The sequence below is a fragment of the Eptesicus fuscus genome, chromosome 18 (assembly GCF_027574615.1).
Source record: "Eptesicus fuscus isolate TK198812 chromosome 18, DD_ASM_mEF_20220401, whole genome shotgun sequence".
Taxonomy (NCBI): domain Eukaryota; kingdom Metazoa; phylum Chordata; class Mammalia; order Chiroptera; family Vespertilionidae; genus Eptesicus; species Eptesicus fuscus.
In genome coordinates this window covers 45,157,568-45,175,909 of record NC_072490.1, presented here as the reverse complement: position 1 = coordinate 45,175,909, position 18,342 = coordinate 45,157,568, and the positions used below count along the sequence as shown (strand labels likewise).

Here is an 18,342-nt window from a genome sequence, read left to right as displayed (position 1 = left end):
TTTTGACAAGTGAATACAGGGACTCCCAACATCTACCATGATAACTGATACATAGTAATTGGCATTCATTATATGTTTATAGAAGGAATATGAAATTAAATAACCATTTTGAGCTGTAACATCTTACTATACATACTAGTAAAGATAGGGGGGAAATGACTTTCAGGGCACCCAGAGTTGCTCTGAACAAGAAGGAAGATCAAAAGCAACTTAATTAAGTAGGAAAAATTTGCAGATAACTTAAGCATCTATCATTTAAAAATTTTATAAATTATGGTATATATCCTTATGTAGATTATAATGTAGCCATTATAAAATGTTTCTAATAAGTGACTGCAGGTCCAAATTACATATGCAGTATTTCCTCAACTATTTAAAAACTATAATTAAAAAATAAAAATTGTAAGGCAACAGACTAAAAAGCTTATTGTTGCTCTGGTGAGATCATAGCTTTTTTTCTATGCTTTTCAAAAATTTGTTCTACAGATTCTCATTTAATACAAAGATAACAGAAAAATTTAAAATGGCATGTAACCATTAATGGACTAAGTAATTTTATCAGAAATATTTATTTACTTGAAATAAAATAATTTTTTTGTTAATCCTCACCCGAGGATATTTTCCACTGATTTTTAGGCAGAGTGGAAGAGAGAGGGAAAGACAGAGAGAAACATCGATGTGAGAGAGACACATTAATTGGTTGTCTCCTACCTGAGCCTGGACCAGGGCCCTTGACCGGAATCAAACCCGGGACCCCTTTAGTCCACAGGCCAACACTCTATCCACTGAGCCAAACTGGCTAGGGCTAGAAATATTTATTACTGCTAGCACCTAATACATGCTAGACACATTACATATGTTAGATCTCAATTTTTCATTAACAATTAAGAAAATAGGGATTATGACCTCCCCCCAATCTTATATGTACAAAAATGAAGCTCAGAGAGGTTATGTAACTTGTCTAAGATCACACACTAAGTAGTGGGTCCAGAATTTGAACTTTCTGACTCTAAGGTTGGGGCTCTTTACACTAACTTGTGCTGCCTTCCCCACCCATGCAGGATTTTCAGTGACTGGTCTCAGCATGAAATCACAGGTCTTTACCATATGACCTCACTTAAGTAACCTTAAAATACTAGACATCATTTAACCAGGTCAGAAAGGACAATTCAACTCATTTCTATAAGAAAATTACCTGAATATATAACAAGCCTAAAATATCTATAAAATGTCTGAATGAACAGTAGTTTAAAATATTACATAATTTATTAGTAGTAGGAAAAATACTAACTTTTTTCCATCAAAAGAGGTGATCTGAAAACAGTACCGCCTGTCTTCACAGTCCACAGCCATTACTGAACAGTTGTCTATGTCCATGGCCAAGCCTCCTGCCACGTCCCCACGGGCCTGACTCATTAAGTTTCCACCCTGAGTGAAGTAAAACTGTCTGTCCCAGGTAGATGACACCAGGCCTGTTTTACTAAATGAAGAAAGTACATTCACTCTTTAATTACAACGCACATGAAATCTCATCATAAGTCAGACACAAGATAAAGCACACCACAAAGAACCAGCTTGCAAAAAGGCACCAAAGCGCCTAGAAAATATATCTGTTTTTCAGTTTCTAAAATAAATTCATGTAACCTGACCACTTATGTGAGTGGGTGTACATATATTTCCAAAACAAGGCTGGAAATTATTAAGTTGAAGCTGCTATAATGATGCTTCAAAAATATAGTTCAACTTTTCAAAACAAAACTCAAAAGAAAATAACTTATTTTACTCCTAGGGTTAACTTGCTTTATCTTATCTTCAGGTAAAAACTAAAATTTGACCTGATGGTGTAATTACATACATTTTTAAAGTATGATAAATAACATTTTATAGCATTCACATTATGCTAGATTTAAACTCAAATTGGTTTCACTTTTTAGATAATTCTAAATTATTCAACAAATATCTAAATAATTACTTTTGAAAATTATTCATGTACCCCATAGGTCAAAAAGTTCAACTAAATACTAATACCACTAACTAAAAAGATCCAACCTTTAGTGAAATCAAAACAATTTGGCAGGCAATATCAATTATATATTTGCTTGCTACTAACTTAAATGATACACAATATAAGAAAATAACAAGTTTTCTTACTTCCTAGCATTAAGGTATCCGGCCTTTCGGGTTAAGTTTCGGTTAACAGGAAATTTCGTGGGATCAGGGTCAGGCACATATAAAGGGTCACTGGCTATTTCCAAATCCTCTATTGTCTGCTGCATGGTCTCTACATCACTGTCCATCTCCCTGCGAACACTAGCACAGAGAACAGGTTATTCACTACCAACCACAACGACGTACTCCCCTCACAATCACATTTATCTGTAATTTGTTTTATATGTATTTTCTTAAACAGAGTAACCGTGGTATGGGTAGTTAAAGTAACATGAACATGTTATAAAACAGTTTACATTTTATTTAAAACAGATATTTTGGAAACAATACTAAATTCAAAAACTTAATGAAGCCACATTCAATGCCTAACTCCAGAGGAATTTTCAAACTGTTCTGTCCTATGCCTTTAAAACATTTTTATCTCCCTCTCTACCTCAGATTGCACATCACAGCTCAGACTTTTGAACCTTATTAGAGCTGCTTTCTCTAAGTTTTCATAGCTTGAAAAACAAGATTTATTTAGTGATCTCCCATCTATCCCGCACAATTCAGGTAACCGTGAAGATAACTCACTATGAATAATTACTATCATGGGTCTGTTATATTCAGACATAAAACTTAGTTTATAATCAATAAAATAGCAGATTTGATACTATTATGAAATTCAGAGTTCAGATTCTGTGGAAAAGATGGTGAAAAAAAAAGTGTCCATGAGTCATGCAAGAAACACTCTCATGGCAGGAAATTAAAAGGTAAATATTTTTAGATTATGACATTTAGCTGTTAACTTATCATTCACATAACTTCATTTTCAATTTTTAGGAAGAAAATACTTACTTCTGTACACTTGTTCCAATATTAGTTAAGAATTCTTCCAGTTGTTCATTGAGATTTTCAGAACCCATCTTAAAGAAACTTATCTGAGGCAAGAGGGTGTGAGAGTGGGAGGGTGAACAACAGAAACACCCACATACACAAACAAAATACTTAAATAAATTATATAAACAAATTCCAAGATGCATGATAAGTAAAAAACAAAGGATTATTTGATCTGTGTAAAAATAGGTTGTAGTTTACAATGACTTCTACTGGGCATGAAACCAATGAAGAAATAAACTTAAATTTCACTGTTCATTCTTTCATATATTAACTAAAGGCCCAATGAATGAAATTCATGCAAGGGGCTGGGCCCTAGCAGCCACAGCAGCTTGCCTCGGCCCTCACCACCCGGGCTTCATCCGGAATCCGGCCTAATTAGCATATTATACTTTTATTATTATAGATACATGCATATGGTAAGCAATTTTTTTAATTGGAAAATAAGTTTTAAGACATTTCAGCTAAGTCATATTGATAAACTTTCATGTTTAATACAAAGATTAAAATGTTTTATATCTGAGGAATAATAATATTCATACTTGAAGAAATAGGGGGCTGCCATCTCATCTTATATTACCCAGATTTAATTTTCTAGCCCCCTTCCTGATGCATACCTCTTGGGACACTTTGGAGTTCATTAATATTTTTAACACAGGAAGTATGCAAGCAACTTGAAGCAAACTCAAACTTTTCTTTCAGATCTATTATGAAACGAGAATGATTGGAGGCTCCAGCAATAGGTGTAACTACACAATTCATTTAGCTTTCTGTTCGCTGTCCTCAATTGTGATGAACAAGATCTACATACAAAGTAAGTAATTTCACTTACCATAAAATATTTGAAATCTTCATCTGCAAGGAAAACCATTCTCCCTAACTTCCTTAAAATAACATCCTGATGACAATTTTAAATTACTTTTTTTTAAATATAGGCACAAAATTGTAATTTGTAGTTTGCAATGTAATATCCTCACTTTTAACATAAATATCATACTTAATATAAAGTTTTTAGGGCAGTTATAATCCAAAACACAGTGTAGAATTCACCTGAGCTTGCATGTACCCAAGTAGAGGTTCTAACAATGCTATTTTCTTCTTGTACTGAAGAGTATTTAATGCACAAAAATAATGCATCATGGTCTGGTGTTGTTTTTTCCTGGAAGTGTAGACATCTTCTGTTACTTCATACTTTGCCTTTAAGTGAAAAAATTAAAAATACTATTATTTATTTAATTTTAATTTATCTTCAGTAGTGGCTGTGAAGAAGAGCCTACCCAAGGAAAAAGGCACATCACCAGCAATTGTGCACTGCTCCCTTATTTTCTTAGATATTAGAAATCCTGCAAAATATTGGCTAAGATAGTTTTCCTGTTTTACTACCAACCACTTCATTTTAAAGCACATTAAAAGCAGAATTCTGCATATAACTAAGATTGGTACAATAAACTAAGCATGCCAGAGAAAGTATACCACACAGAGGAAGGCAGACAATTAATTATTTGATAACTAGAGGCCCAGTGCATGAGTTTTCATACACTGGAGAGGGGGGTCCCTCAGCCTGGCCTGCCCCCTCACAGTCCGGGATCCCTCAGGGGCGGGAGGCAACCCGGCGATCAGAGGAAGGCGATTCCCCATCACACCTCTGCTGCTGCCACTGCCGGCAGTGCAAGCCTCGGCCAGCCCTGGTTACCTGAGCCTCGGGCAGCCCTGGGTGGCTGGGCAGTCGCCATCCAAGGCTTGCCTGTGCCTCGGGCTGGCCCTGGGTGGCTGGGGGGTTGAGGGAACTGGGGGACTCCAGAGGCAGGTACACGGAGCGGCCACATGCCTGCTGCCTCGGCAGGGCTGAGGGGACTGGGCGCTGCCATCTTGTGGCTGTGGGTGCCACCATCTTTGAGGGTGGGGCAGTCAATTAGCATATTCCCTCCTTATTAGCTGTGGGCACACCATATTTGAGGGTGTGGCAGTCAATTAGCATATTCCCTCCTTATTGGCTATGGGCGCCACCATCTTTGCAATGGTGTGAGGGTCAATTAGCATATTCCCTCTTTATCAGATAGGATAGCTTAGCCATTAGTCTTTGACTTTGTCAGTTTACAACATACCACTCTCTCCTCCTGGTTCCCTCCCTATTATCCCTTCTCTCTTGTACTTGCTTGTTTCCCTTCACCTACACTTAAAATGTGTGTGTTCCCTTAAGTTCTTGTATTCAGACAACAAATATTTACTGAGCACCTACTATGTAATATATACTAGGTTCTTCTCTCTTCCTGCTCTCCTGAGAATACCAAATCAAGTACAAAGAATATTCCATATTCCAATGACTCCCACATTTTTACCTCCTACCCTTCACTCTCCCAAGTGTCAAAGGAAGCACATGTCCACCTGAGCTCTTTATGTGTATGTATGTGTGTGTGGCGGGGAATGTGCTAGCAATCAATGTACAAAACTAAAGACAGCATTTTTTTTTATTGTTTAAAGTATTACATGTCTCCTTTTTTCCCAATTGACACCCCCACCCCAGTAAAGACAGCATTTTAAACAGGAAAAACTAGACCACCTAATGAAACAGTTGTTAATTGCAATACTGAAAGAGTAAATATGTATTATACCTTATCATTTTCTCTCTTTTTTGATAATCGGCTATATCTGTGAATTGCAGCATCATGATCTGGAAAATAGAAATGACTATTAACAACAACAAAATAGTACTTTGCAAAACTTATGTTTTAAATGGCTTCAAATGTGCATCTTTTAACAAATGTTCCCCTACCCAAATTTCCCCTAAAGTATGTTTCTACTTATTAAATTGGTAAAAATATTTAATTCAAAGGAAACTGTAATCCACTAAAATTTTACATAAATATTTTTAATACAAAATAGCAAACATACATTAAAGAAAACGTGGGATGTATAGGAAAACAAGGCAGGAAAAATATTATATCACCTCTTTAATATTATGAGGACAGCAAATCACAAAAGTTGATTTAATTTCTTATTAAATTTTTCTATAGGGTAAACAGTACAACTTAAATAACAACACTGATTTAAATAATGTTCACTTAAACTTTTAATTAGGTTCATTTCTTTTTCAATTATTGCATAGAATCTTGCCACAGATTTGTGTTGATTTTAAAAATGCATCATAACAAGAAATAACTGTAAAGTATTAAGAGCTTACCATTACTAGCAATCTGAAACACTTCCTTTAACGTCAATATTTCTGGAAAAGTTCAAGAATAATTTCAGTGTAGCATATTTATGAAATATCTTAAATTTTGTTTTGAAAATAGTAACTGCCATTTAAGCTATAATTAAAACTCCAAATAATATCTCATACTTTGACATTGTTAGTGACAATGCCACTCTGTATTTCAGCTAGCCTATGGAACATTTACTATCATTAGCAACTTTACAACTCCAGAAAATCTACTCGCCACAAATTAGTAATATGACACAAGAACAAATTGTAAAACGACTGTAAATTCTAAGATATAGAAATAGTTTTTGTTCCAGAATCTAACAATTCATTTTTATATTGGCTCTAATAAGTTCAAATGTTGAATAAGAAGTAAAGAACATTTTATTAATAAAATTATGACATTCAGTCCCCTTTGAGAAAAGAGATTTGTTTCTTGACCTTAGAATGACCATTCTTGAGGATTTATCACCACAAATATTAACTCCATGTCTAAAATACATTTGTTTTTATTCCATTATAATTTAAATATTTTACCATCCACTGATATATTAATTCAATGTTTTATTCTACCTACCTATCTTGTAAATAATAGGTCTATATAATTTTCTAAGATTGTAAATTATGAGAAAGCAGAGCCAATTCTGTAAGACTCATTTTATCACTGAATAATGCTAAATGGGGGCAAAATCACCATAAACAACTAAGTGATGAGTTGCTAGCTGTGTCAGTACCACCTACCTCCTGCCACTCCAGCCCATAAACACACCTCCATCTCCTATGTCACTGTCTCAGTTCAAGTCTTGGTCATACCTCACTGGACTCTCACAACTTCCTAATCCATTCTCCTAGACATGAAATTCACTCTATTCCACCCTCCAAAAACAAAAGGATATGTCTCCTTCTTAAAAGACCTTCATTGGCTTCACTTTCCTTACAAACTTAAGGGGAACATCTTTATATAACTAGTCCCAACTAATCTATTTCTAGATTTGTCTCCTGCCATGCCCAACACATTCAGTATTGCAGCCACACTGAACTTCTTATCATTCTCAAAACAAGCCATGTATTTCTACAACCCATACCTTTGTTTTTCCTAGTCCCTCTAATAGAATGACTCTTTTCTCCTGGCCAACTCCTCTTCATGGCTCAATGCTCATGTCACATCCTTGGTGAAGCTTTCTGACACCCTCCTCTGAGCTTTCACAACACCTTGCTCATTCCCTATGAAACAGTATTGTAATTATCTGTTTACCTATATCCTTCTCTAGACTTTCTCAAGTGAAGTGACATCTTATTCATATCAGTATTCCCCAGTATCTAATTTAACACCTAGTACTAATTAGCTCCAATAAGTGTTTAGTGACTAATTAAAGTAAATGTGGCACAGCTGTATTCAGAAATGGTTAAGATATAGAGTAATATGCATTTTACAGGCATTAATATTCTGATAGCTAATGAAAGTAAACATAAGCTTGACTTCAATACCTTTCAGATCTCTTTCTTTAAACTGGGTAATGGGGAACATCATGGCATCAGCAAGCTGCGTTGAAAGTACCGCATGACAAGAGCTAAGCTAGTAAAAGAAAAACCAAAAAGGCCAAGTAACAGAAACATTTAACGAGTGTTGTGTAAATTAAACAAAATCTAGTAAAAGATCTTGATAATAAGAGAACACAATATTATGTAATAAAATATACAGTAAAAAAATTCCATTTAAAACTCTTAGAAGAAAACATAGAATAACCTTGGATTTGGCAATGATTTCTTAGATATGAAACCAAAAACATAAGCAACAAAAAATATATATAAATTAAAACTTCATCACAATTAAAATTTTTGTATACCAAAGGATACTATCAAGAAAGTAAAAAAGTGCCCAGCCAGCATGGCTCCGTGGCTGAGATCACGGTTCGATTCCCAGTCAGGGCACATGCCCGGTTTGCGGGCTCAATCCCCAGGGTGGGGCGTGCAGGAGGCAGCCCATCCATGATTCTCTCTCATCATGATGTTTCTCTCTCCCTCTCCCTTCCTCTCTGAAATCAATAAAATTATATTTTTAAAAAAGAAAAGTAAAAAAAGACAATCCACAGAATGGGAGAAAATATTTGCCAATGATGTATCTGATAAGGAACTTGAATAAAAAACCCTTAAACTAAGTAATAAAAGAAACAACCCAATTAAGAAAAGGGGGAAGATGTGAACAGACATTTCATCAAAGATTTACAAATGGCCAACTGGCACGTGAAAAGATGCTCAATATCATCAGCCATCAGGAAAATGCACGTCAAAACTATGATGAGACTCCACACCACTTCAATGGCTACAATAAAACGTAAATAAAAATAACACATTCTCATGTGTTGGTGAGAATGTGGAAAAACTGGAACCCTCCTACATTACTGGTGGTAATGTAATATTGTGGAAAGCTGTGGTTCCTCAAAAAGTTAAACACAAAATTACCATATGACCCAGCAATCCCACACCAGGTATATGCCCAAAAGAATTGAAAACTGGTGTTCAAAAAAACCAAAAAACAAAAAACTTGTACATGAATGCTCATAGCAATACTATTTGCATTAGCCAAAAGGTGGAAAACAACCCAAATGTCCATCAGCTGATAAATGGATAAATAAAAGGTTGTATATTCATACAAGATTTTATTTAGAAAAAAAAAGGAATGCGGCCCTAGCCAGTTTGGCTCAGTGGATAAAGCGTCCGCCTGTGGACTAAAGGGTCCCAGGTTCAATCTGGCTAAGGGCACATGCCCAGGTTGTGGGCTTGATCTCCCCCAGTAGGGGACATGCAGGAGGCATCCAATCAATGATTCTCTCGGATCATTGATGTTTCTATCTCTCTCCCTTCCTCTCTGGCATCAATTAAAAAACAAAAACAAAAAAAACGAATGCAATCTGATACATGCTACAACATGGATGAACCTTAAAAACATTTTGCTAAGTGAAAGACAACACAAATTATATTGAGTCCATTTATATGAAATATTTAAAATAGGTAAATCCAAACAAACAGAAAGCAAATTTATGACTGCCAGGAGCTGAGGGAGTGAGGAGTAGGAAGTGACTGCTTAATGGGCACAGGGTCTCCTTTGGGATAATGATAGAAGTGTTCTAGAATATCAGTGCTAATGGTTGCACAACACTGTGAATGTACTAAAAGTCACCAGTAGTAAATTGTAGTTATGTATATTTTACCACAATTTAAAAAATTCCATTTCCTATAAATATTTCTTTATATTGATCTGCTAGGCCAATATTTTGCTATAATGGATTATTAAAATATTTCAAAAAATTATTTTCCAGTTAAGAGACTAGAAAAGACAGGACCAATGGTGCATGTGAAAAGAAGAGTTTTCACTACACTAGTAGAGAACCGTTATGGGCTCGCTCACCATCTTCCTTCCTCCTAACTTCCAATCTTTTTTTAGTTATTTGTTCTAAGACTAGTTTGAGAAATTAAGGGTTGATATTGGCTGTTTAGAATGGAAGATAAAATGTTGCCTGATGGCAAAAAAAAGAAAAACCATAAAGAGCCTCTTCTCTCCCTGTGTTCATCAGATAAGACAATGAAACACTGAATGTTAGTTACATGGACTGGGAAAACATCTATATGTTTATTCCTTGAAAACAATTGTTTTAATCAAGCAAAGAAAGTACTGTTTTTACAAGACAGCCACCAAGAAATAAGGTCCTTTTTAAACAGTAATCTTTTTTTAATAGAGACTTACTCATATAATCATAATAACAGTTCCAAATAAAAGCTAAACAACTTGAATAACTTAATTATAAGACCACTTATTTAAGCAAAATAAAATAAACACTTACCTCATCTATAACTTTTGAAAACTGTTGCAAAGTAGAACTCATCACTTCATCATCACCACCCAATGGGAAACGCTAAAAGGTGAGAAACAGAGATGCGGTAAAGGACCAATGCTGTATGTCTTTTGGGAATGACATTGAAATTTAGATTTTTAAATAACTTCAGAAAACTTCTAAACTTTGAATAAGCTCTAAAAGTATCATTTTAATAAACTAGTATAGTTATAGTAAGCATTAATTATAATGCTGCTAAACAACCAATTAACATGGTATATAGGAATGCACCATACTTGGGAGTTCAAAGATTTGGTGTTTAGCTCCAATTCCTCCAATAACCACCCGTGTAACTTAAGCAAGCTTCAGTAAAAAGAAGAGGTCAATCAGATAACCTCTGTAGCTAACATTAAGTCATTAAAATTAGATATAAGTGCTATGAAGGAATTTCAATGGCATATCAAAATTAACTTCTGTGAATTCTAAAAAGTTTATGATTCTTGATGAGAAATTCTACTTAACTATATAGATACGGTATCACTGCATATTTTAAATTATGCACTTAAAACTTTCATATACAGTACCTGTTTTTCATATTCTTTTAAAAGTTTTGAAGTCAGGTGTGTTGCTGCACTTAATTCATTCTATAAAAAAAGATTAATTCAAATTAATGTGACATTACTGATAAGAAAAACTTTTAGTTAAAGATACCTACACCATTTTTATTTATCACTTAACATAAAATATCGTACATGTTCTCTAAACCCCTCACTAAATAACTGGAAAGAGAACTACCATTAAAGTACTAAAAGGAAACTCAAACCATAAAATATACACCAGCAGTGTTCCTGGTGCATGCTTGTTTTTAACTAATAAAAACTAGGCATTAAATTAAATATTGTTAAAGCTTTAAAGTTAGGAATAAACTGTATATATCTTAGCAAAATCTTGAGAGATTCTACATTGAAAACTGATCATCCCTTTCTCTAGATACTGATATTAGTCCATGATAAGTATTTAATAACATACAACCAAAATGTGGTCAACCTAGTCATAAAATACAGCAACAGAAATACTTTTTTAAAGGGTTTTTTCCAGTGATGAATATGACAAAAATAACATTTCCTTTACATATCAATCGGTCTTCTAATTTGAGAGACCAACTAGAAGAAAATAAAATAACTATCACAACTTTTAAGTACATAATGAAAATGTGAGTCCAGAAAGAAGAGAAAATTAGAAAGGGGAAAAATGAGTACTTAATTAATCCCAAAGAAAGTTTATTATAGAACCCAGGTTGTTGTTAAGGCTTATAATTAAATTTCATAAACAAAGCCTCAAATCTTATTCCTGTTCAACAAAAGCATCTAGTCATTTCTATTTTCTTAAATTCATCTTCTATGCCCCAGAGCTACAAGTAATTTTTATTACCTTCTATTAACAAAACAGAGGCAAAATACTTTCAAATCCTTTGTTTAAAAAGGGAAGTATTCCATAAGATCAAAAGCATGATTAGGGAAAATATGGGTGACAATATGGGGTTTTCAGTCAAATCTTAGGCCAATGTCACTATTAGTAAGTTTCAATAAGCCCTTACTGGGTTTGGGGAGGAGGGCCAGAAGCTTCAATCTTCATAACTTTTATAGTATTACAAACTATGCATTAGTAATTGAAATGTGAGCTCTGTAATACAAAATAATGTTCATTCATCCATTCAACAAGTATTTATTACTATGAGCCCAGGTCAGCACTAGGCACCAGTAAACAATACAGACACTCTCTGTGCTTAAAGATTCATTTTTTAAAAGCAGGGAGTCAGCCTTTAGCTTTGTTACCTGTGCATCATAAATCCGATGCATAGCTTGATACAATTGGTTCATATAGTTGGAAATAGCTGTAGCATCTTCTTCAAATACACCCAGTAAAGACCTTGTCTATATAAAATAAAAGCAATAAGTTTATGTTAACCATTACATTAATCAGAAGGAAATTTTTTAAGGAAGGAAAAATCCTAGAACATCAGAGCTCTAATTATCCTGAGTATTAATCTATTTTTTCTCTTTTGATAGTAATGCCAAGATGTCAGGATTCTTTGTTCTCAGTTTCACTTCATTAAAACAAAGGGTTTTTCCAAATACATCACACAAACTTTTAGAAGGAACAACAAAGATATACTTTTATGAAGTAAAAAGTCTGCAATTAAACTTAAGAACAAATCAAAAGAAACATTCAAGGCTAATTTAATAGTATTTCATGTGTAAATACTTTAAATGTCTTATTTCAAGGTAACTTAGTATGATTATTTCTTTTTCTCTGTGGTATCTTCTAGGAGTGCCAAACCCCTCCCTATCCTAATCCAAAAATAATACCATAGTGCCCCTCTCCAGCATTGCCTATAAAACATTAACTATGTTTTTCTGAGTGCGAAATTTGGGGTTATTCTTTTTCTTCTTCTTTATACATTTCTATATTGTTAGGCTTTTTTTTCCAATGAGTATGTAAATTTTTTCATTTTAAGGGGAAAAATTGTAAGTAAATTTAAGACTGTCAATAAAAAGGATTTCAGAGGCAAGGAAACTCAGCATATCAAGGCAAAGTATGCTAAGCTTTTTATATCTCAAAGGCAGGGAAGAATTAAAATACCAAAAACTATTGCCATAACTGCAGCTTAAAATCTAAAAGATGACCTTGTATTTTACTCTACAAATAATGCCTCAACCTTAAAAGCTGGTTTTTAAAAATCAACTTAGTCTTAGCTTCCTCTTTTCAGAAGAGAAAGCTAAGTGAATAGTTTTTGGGAAAAAGCACAAAATCATTATGCCAATATACAAAGTCCACATTCTCAGTCCTCTACTTCCCATGCCCCAGAGATTTAGATCTGACAGAATTTTTTTTATTTTTTAGCTCTAGTACCTCAACTCCTACCTCTCAAAGTGCTATTTTAAGATGTAAAAAGAGCCCTAACGGGTTTGGCTCAGTGGATAGAGCATCGGCCTGCAGACTGAAGGGTCGAAGGGTCCCAGGGTCCCAGATTCCAATCAAGGGCATGTACCTTGGTGCAGGCACATTCCCAGTAGGGGTGTGGAAGAGGCAGCAGATCAATGTTTCTATCACATTGATGTTTCTAACTATCACTCTCTCTTCCACTCTGTAAAAAACACAATAAATTTTTTTTTAAATGTAAAAAGAAAAGCATCAAAAAATCATGTTTGGCTATGCCATTTTTTAAAAATATATATTTTTATTGATTTCAGAGAGGAAGGGAGAGAAAGAGAAACATCAACAATGAGAGAGAATCATTGATTGGCTACCTCTTGCAGATCCCCTACTGGGGGATCAAGCCCGCAACCCCAGGCATGTGCCCAGACCTGAAACTGAACCTCCTGGTTCACAGGTCAACACTCAACATCTGAGCCAGGCCTTGGCTATGCCATTTTTAAGAAAAATCTGTCACTTAGTTGTTTTTTCCTCCAAAAATTATCATCCTAATTCAAGGAATACATTTATGTAAAAACCTGTAGTGGAACTAAATTTAAAAGATCAGCTTGGCCCTAGCTGGTTTGGCTCAGTGGATAGAGCGTCGGCCTGCAGACTGAAGGGTCCCGGGTTCGATTCTGGTTAAGGGGACATACCTGGTTGTGGGTTCGATACCCAGCGGGGGGGCATGCAGGAGGTGGCCAATCAATGATTATCTATCATCACTGATGTTTTTATCTCTCTCCCTCTCTCTTTCTGAAGTCAATAAAAATATTTTTTAATTTTTTAAATATATTTTATTGTTTTTTACAGAGAGGAAGAGAGAAGGATAGAGAGTTAGAAACACTGATGAGAGAGAAACATCAATCAGCTGCCTGCCTCCTGCACACCTCCTACTGGGGATGTGCCCGCAACCAAGGTACATGCCCTTGACCGGATTCGAACCTGGGACCTTTCAGTCCACAGGCTGACGCTCTATCCACTGAGCCAAACCAGTTAGGGCTTAAAAATTTTTTTTAATTAAATCTCAATCATAGTGAACTTTCTCACTTAAAAAAATCATCTTGCCCTTAAAAAAAAATCAACTCTAAATCTAAATCTAAAAAATAAAAGCATTTTTTTAAAAAAGGGTCCTCTTGCCCTGGCCAAGTGGCTAAGTTGGTTGGAGCACAGTCCCATACACCAAAAGGTTTCGGGTTCGATTCCCAGTTAGAGCACATACCCAGGTTGCAGTTCGATCCCAGGCTGGGGTGCATATGGGAGGCAACCCATTGATGTTTCTCTCTCGAATTGGTTTCTCTCTCTCTAAAATCAATAATAATGAAAAAAAATGCCTTTAGGTGAGGATTCAAAAAAAAGAAAAAGATCATCTTAGCCCAAAGAGGGTTGAAATAGGTACCCTAATTAAAACTAAAATATCAAGTTTAACACTGTATGATTGTTTAAAATTAACAACTTATAAAAATACAATACCATTTCACTGAGTCTCTGATGGCATCCACTGTGAGCTGCACCATTTTTATATACTACTAAAACAAACAAAACAATGCTGGCAATTAAGTTATAATTTAAGGTTTTTTAATGTCTTGAAATTTTTAATTTAAATTTTATGAAAACACACCTTTAGATAGAATTTTACATATAATGCCCCTATAAACATAAAAAGGAAAACAAACACAGCAGCATAAATTTAATATACTAGTAACCCTAAAATTTCTTCACAGAGTTTAACTCTTGTAAGTCACTTTTTGACACAGTTATCAATATCCATGTTTTCTCATCCACTATTATTCTGTACAAATATTTCTTAAACACGCTCCACTTTTGTCCCCAATACATATTTTCTTACAAACCATTTCATCAGATACCATTCAGCAAGTTTTTTTCTTTTTTTATTGAATTTAGTGAGAGAGGGAGAGGGAGAGAGAAAAACATCATGATCAGTTGCCTCCCTCAACCTGGGATGGAAACCTCAACCTGGGTATGCACCCAGACCAGAAGTGAGCCCACCACCTTTTGGTGCAAGGGACGACACTCCAACTGAGCCACACCCGCCAGGGCCCATATAGCAGGTTTTAATGGTGGCACTTGCTTCATCTCATCAGGTATCAAAGGAATATATTCAAACAACAAACACGAATGGTAATGCTTCAAGTCATTAAACTGATTTGTTGGTTTATTAATATTTAGAGGTTGCAGTTGGTCGGTCATGCCACTAGGAGAAAGACAGGTGTGTACATTTGCAGGCAATTAGAAGTAAAACATCATCAGCTGTAAGAGGCATCTTGCTAACAGAGATGTGAAAATGTGAAAATAAGTATGTGCTATAACAGTGGTCGGCAAACTGCAGCTGGCGAGCCACATGCGGCTCTTTGGCCCCTTGAGTGTGGCTCTTTCACAAAATACCACGGCCTGGGCGAGTCTATTTTGAAGAAGTGGCGTTAGAGGAAGTTTAAGTTTAAAAAATTTGGCTCTCAAAAGAAATTTCAATCGTTGTACTGTTGATATTTGGCTCTGCTGACTAATGAGTTTGCCGACCACTGTGCAACTATAATCTAGGAGTATCATATTATGCAAAAGAAAAAAGCCTCAATTTTTTTAAAATTTTAAAAATGATTAGGGTCAAATGGTCTAACTTATCATATCAGGAGCTTTAAAAGTTTCCATAATCTTTGTTACTTCACTACTTGGACTCCATCCTAAATAAGTAACCCAAATGAGAGCAAAAATTTATGCCCAAGCATGAATCTCAGCCCAATATATAAAAGCAAAATTTGGGGGGAAAAGTCTAAAAGTCCAGTAAGACAACTATTAAGTCAGCTAAGGAAACGTGCAGCCTTTAAGTTCCTTTATTCAGAATGTAATAATATGTGAAGATGCTTAAACTATGTTAAATTAAAACCAAATAAAAATTGTATACACAACATAATCTCAATTACATTAAAATGTATGAGAGAAAAAATTAGAAAGAAGGAAGTAAACTATTAACAGGGTTTGCGGTTGGGTACATGGCATTTTACTGCTTTTTTTCCTGTACTTCCAATTTTTATGAAGTAAACATTATTTTTATAACCAGGTACAAAAATAAAATAGCTATCTATAAACAGCTGTGATTCAGAGAAGTTGAGTAACTTGCCCTAAACCAGAAGGGACTAAGTGGCAGTGAAGATTAAAACCTCTATATCCTAATCCCAGATCCAGGACTTTCCATTCTGCCACAGGTTCTCCCTAAGAGTCACTTACAAGTGTCCTCCCTTTCCAAATCCCAGTTGTCCCCAACTAATTTTCCCAAATAAATGTTATTTAGTTCAAAATGATCACTTCTAGAAATTGAAATATCAATGTGGCTATTTCATTAAAAATTACTGTAAAACTGACACTAATGTGGCACATTCTTGTAAAAAAGAAAAAAAAAACTAATGCTCAAGTGGTAAACTAATTGTGTGAAAAGTTCAAGAAATAAGTCAAGAGATTATATCCTCTTCACAAGTCACGGCCAGGGCACTGTACAGCCTATTTTGAGCTGTGTATATGTCTTTATGGGCTGTACAAGCCAGGCCAGGTAAAAGAAGGGTACGGCAACCTGTTGAGTCTTAGATAATAAAAAAGCAAAAGGACAAAGTGCACCTAACCAGTACACCTCACATAATTTTTGCAAAGGGTATGAAACAGATATAGATTATAACTTTACACTACAGAAGTAATTTGAACTGGCTATTCTAGCAGTCTAGCCAAGATGTGGGTTTCTCTTTGTGTCAGTATTGGCTGATAAGAGTACATTACCAGCAGGCAACTGGCCAGTGAAGATAACTTTCAGCATGAAAAATCAAAATCAATTCCACAATCAGAGCCCAATTTCAACTTGGCAATTAAAGTTGGCACAAGCCGGGTAGCTCAGTTGGTTGGAGTGTCCTCCTGACACGCCCAAAGTTTCGGGTTCCATCCCCAGTCAGGGCACATACAAGAATCAACCAATGAGTGCATGGATAAGTGGAACAACAAATCCACATTTCTCTCTCCCCCTTCCTCCCTCCCTCCCTCTCTCTCTCTCAAATAAATAAATAAATAAATATTTTCATTTTAAAATAATGCACGGCAGACGTGCCGCCCAGGCAAGGGGCATATTAAACTGCCAAGACACATGAAATACATGGAACTGTAGTTCAAATGAACATTTCAAGAACATTGTCTTCATTCTAAGTGGTAACCAACCATCAACGTGGTCTTAAATAGCTTAAATTATTGTGTAAGGCTTAAGGATGAAATTTCTCTATGCAAGTTACAGCCCCCACCAACGTGTTTTTAACATAGCTGATTTCATTCTTCAGTGCTAAAAACATAACAAATGGTTGTTTTCCTAGATTGTCTTCAGCTAAAGCACTCGCAACAGCATTCCCAACGCGCAAAACACACAACACCGGGCTTTATTTTGATGAGTTTTTCAGGGCCAAGTCTGCTAGGAGCGGCGCAGGAGTCGTGGTCCATCACACGCCCGTGCACAGCTCGAGTGACAGCGGCCACGGTCGCGGCCACGACACTGGGCACACCAGGCGGGGAGGCTCCAGGACCAAGTCGGGCTCCTCTACACGGGCAAATGCTCAGCCTTTCAGCATCTCCCGGGGAAAAACCACTGCTCTCTTTCCCCAGCTTGCTCAGAAATCACCTAATGAGTCTACCGGGTTCTTTCCCGGGGATTTTCTCGGAAGAGGTTTTCGGGGAGAAAATCCCAGGATCAGGATTTACCACCGCCCATCACGGCGATAAAAACGCACCTTTCGTCAATAGAACGAAGCCCTGCGAACGTACGTGACGGCCGGGCCGCAGAGGTGCCAGACCCCGCGCGCGACTCTCGGCCTAGCGGCGCAGGCCCACGCGGGCTGCGGGCGGGCGGCCCGGCCTTGATGGCTTTGGGCGCGGCACGCCAAGGGCGGGGGCACGGGGCGGCGGCGCCCACCTGGACCGGGGCGGGCACCTGCGGCCGCAGCGACGTCAGGCTCGGGATCGGCCCACGCGGCTCCTTCCCTCGCCTCCCGCCGCCGCCCGCGCCTCACCTGCGGGCTGTCCTCCAGAGTCTCCTCGATCGGCAGCTTGTCGATCCCCGGCATCGTGGCGGAGGGAGGGCAACGGCAGGTGACGCGGCGGCCGCCCACAGTTCCCACGCCGACCCACCCACAGCAGCTGACCCCGACCCACCCTCTCTCGCAGTCTTTGCAGCCGGCCCTCCCGCGCCGCCCTCGCCAGGAGCCAGGCGGTCAGGCGGGAAATCCCGCCCCTTCGGTATCCATGCCC

General features: G+C 36.7%; 1 protein-coding gene across 6 annotated transcripts in view; it reads right to left on the bottom strand.

The window, feature by feature from the left end:
• APPL1 (adaptor protein, phosphotyrosine interacting with PH domain and leucine zipper 1) overlaps positions 1–18,342 on the bottom strand; it is a 34,716-nt gene that overhangs the window by 16,158 nt on the left and 216 nt on the right. For 2 of the 6 annotated variants that reach the window (XM_008146314.3, XM_028152783.2), the window contains exons 1-11: positions 18,105–18,262; positions 11,913–12,011; positions 10,662–10,721; positions 10,087–10,158; positions 7,733–7,820; positions 6,227–6,268; positions 5,658–5,716; positions 4,096–4,242; positions 3,007–3,089; positions 2,152–2,310; positions 1,292–1,480 (exon numbers count right to left, since the gene is read on the bottom strand). In XM_008146314.3, coding sequence (XP_008144536.1) covers positions 1,292–1,480; positions 2,152–2,310; positions 3,007–3,089; positions 4,096–4,242; positions 5,658–5,716; positions 6,227–6,268; positions 7,733–7,820; positions 10,087–10,158; positions 10,662–10,721; positions 11,913–12,011; positions 18,105–18,158 — 1,052 coding nt within the window. In that variant the 5' untranslated portion in view covers positions 18,159–18,262. Of the gene's footprint in view, positions 1–1,291; positions 1,481–2,151; positions 2,311–3,006; positions 3,090–4,095; positions 4,243–5,657; positions 5,717–6,226; positions 6,269–7,732; positions 7,821–10,086; positions 10,159–10,661; positions 10,722–11,912; positions 12,012–17,825; positions 18,050–18,104; positions 18,263–18,342 lie in introns of those variants that run through there. The other 4 variants (XM_054729448.1, XM_054729449.1, XM_028152786.2 and 1 more) reach the window with 4 other exon arrangements.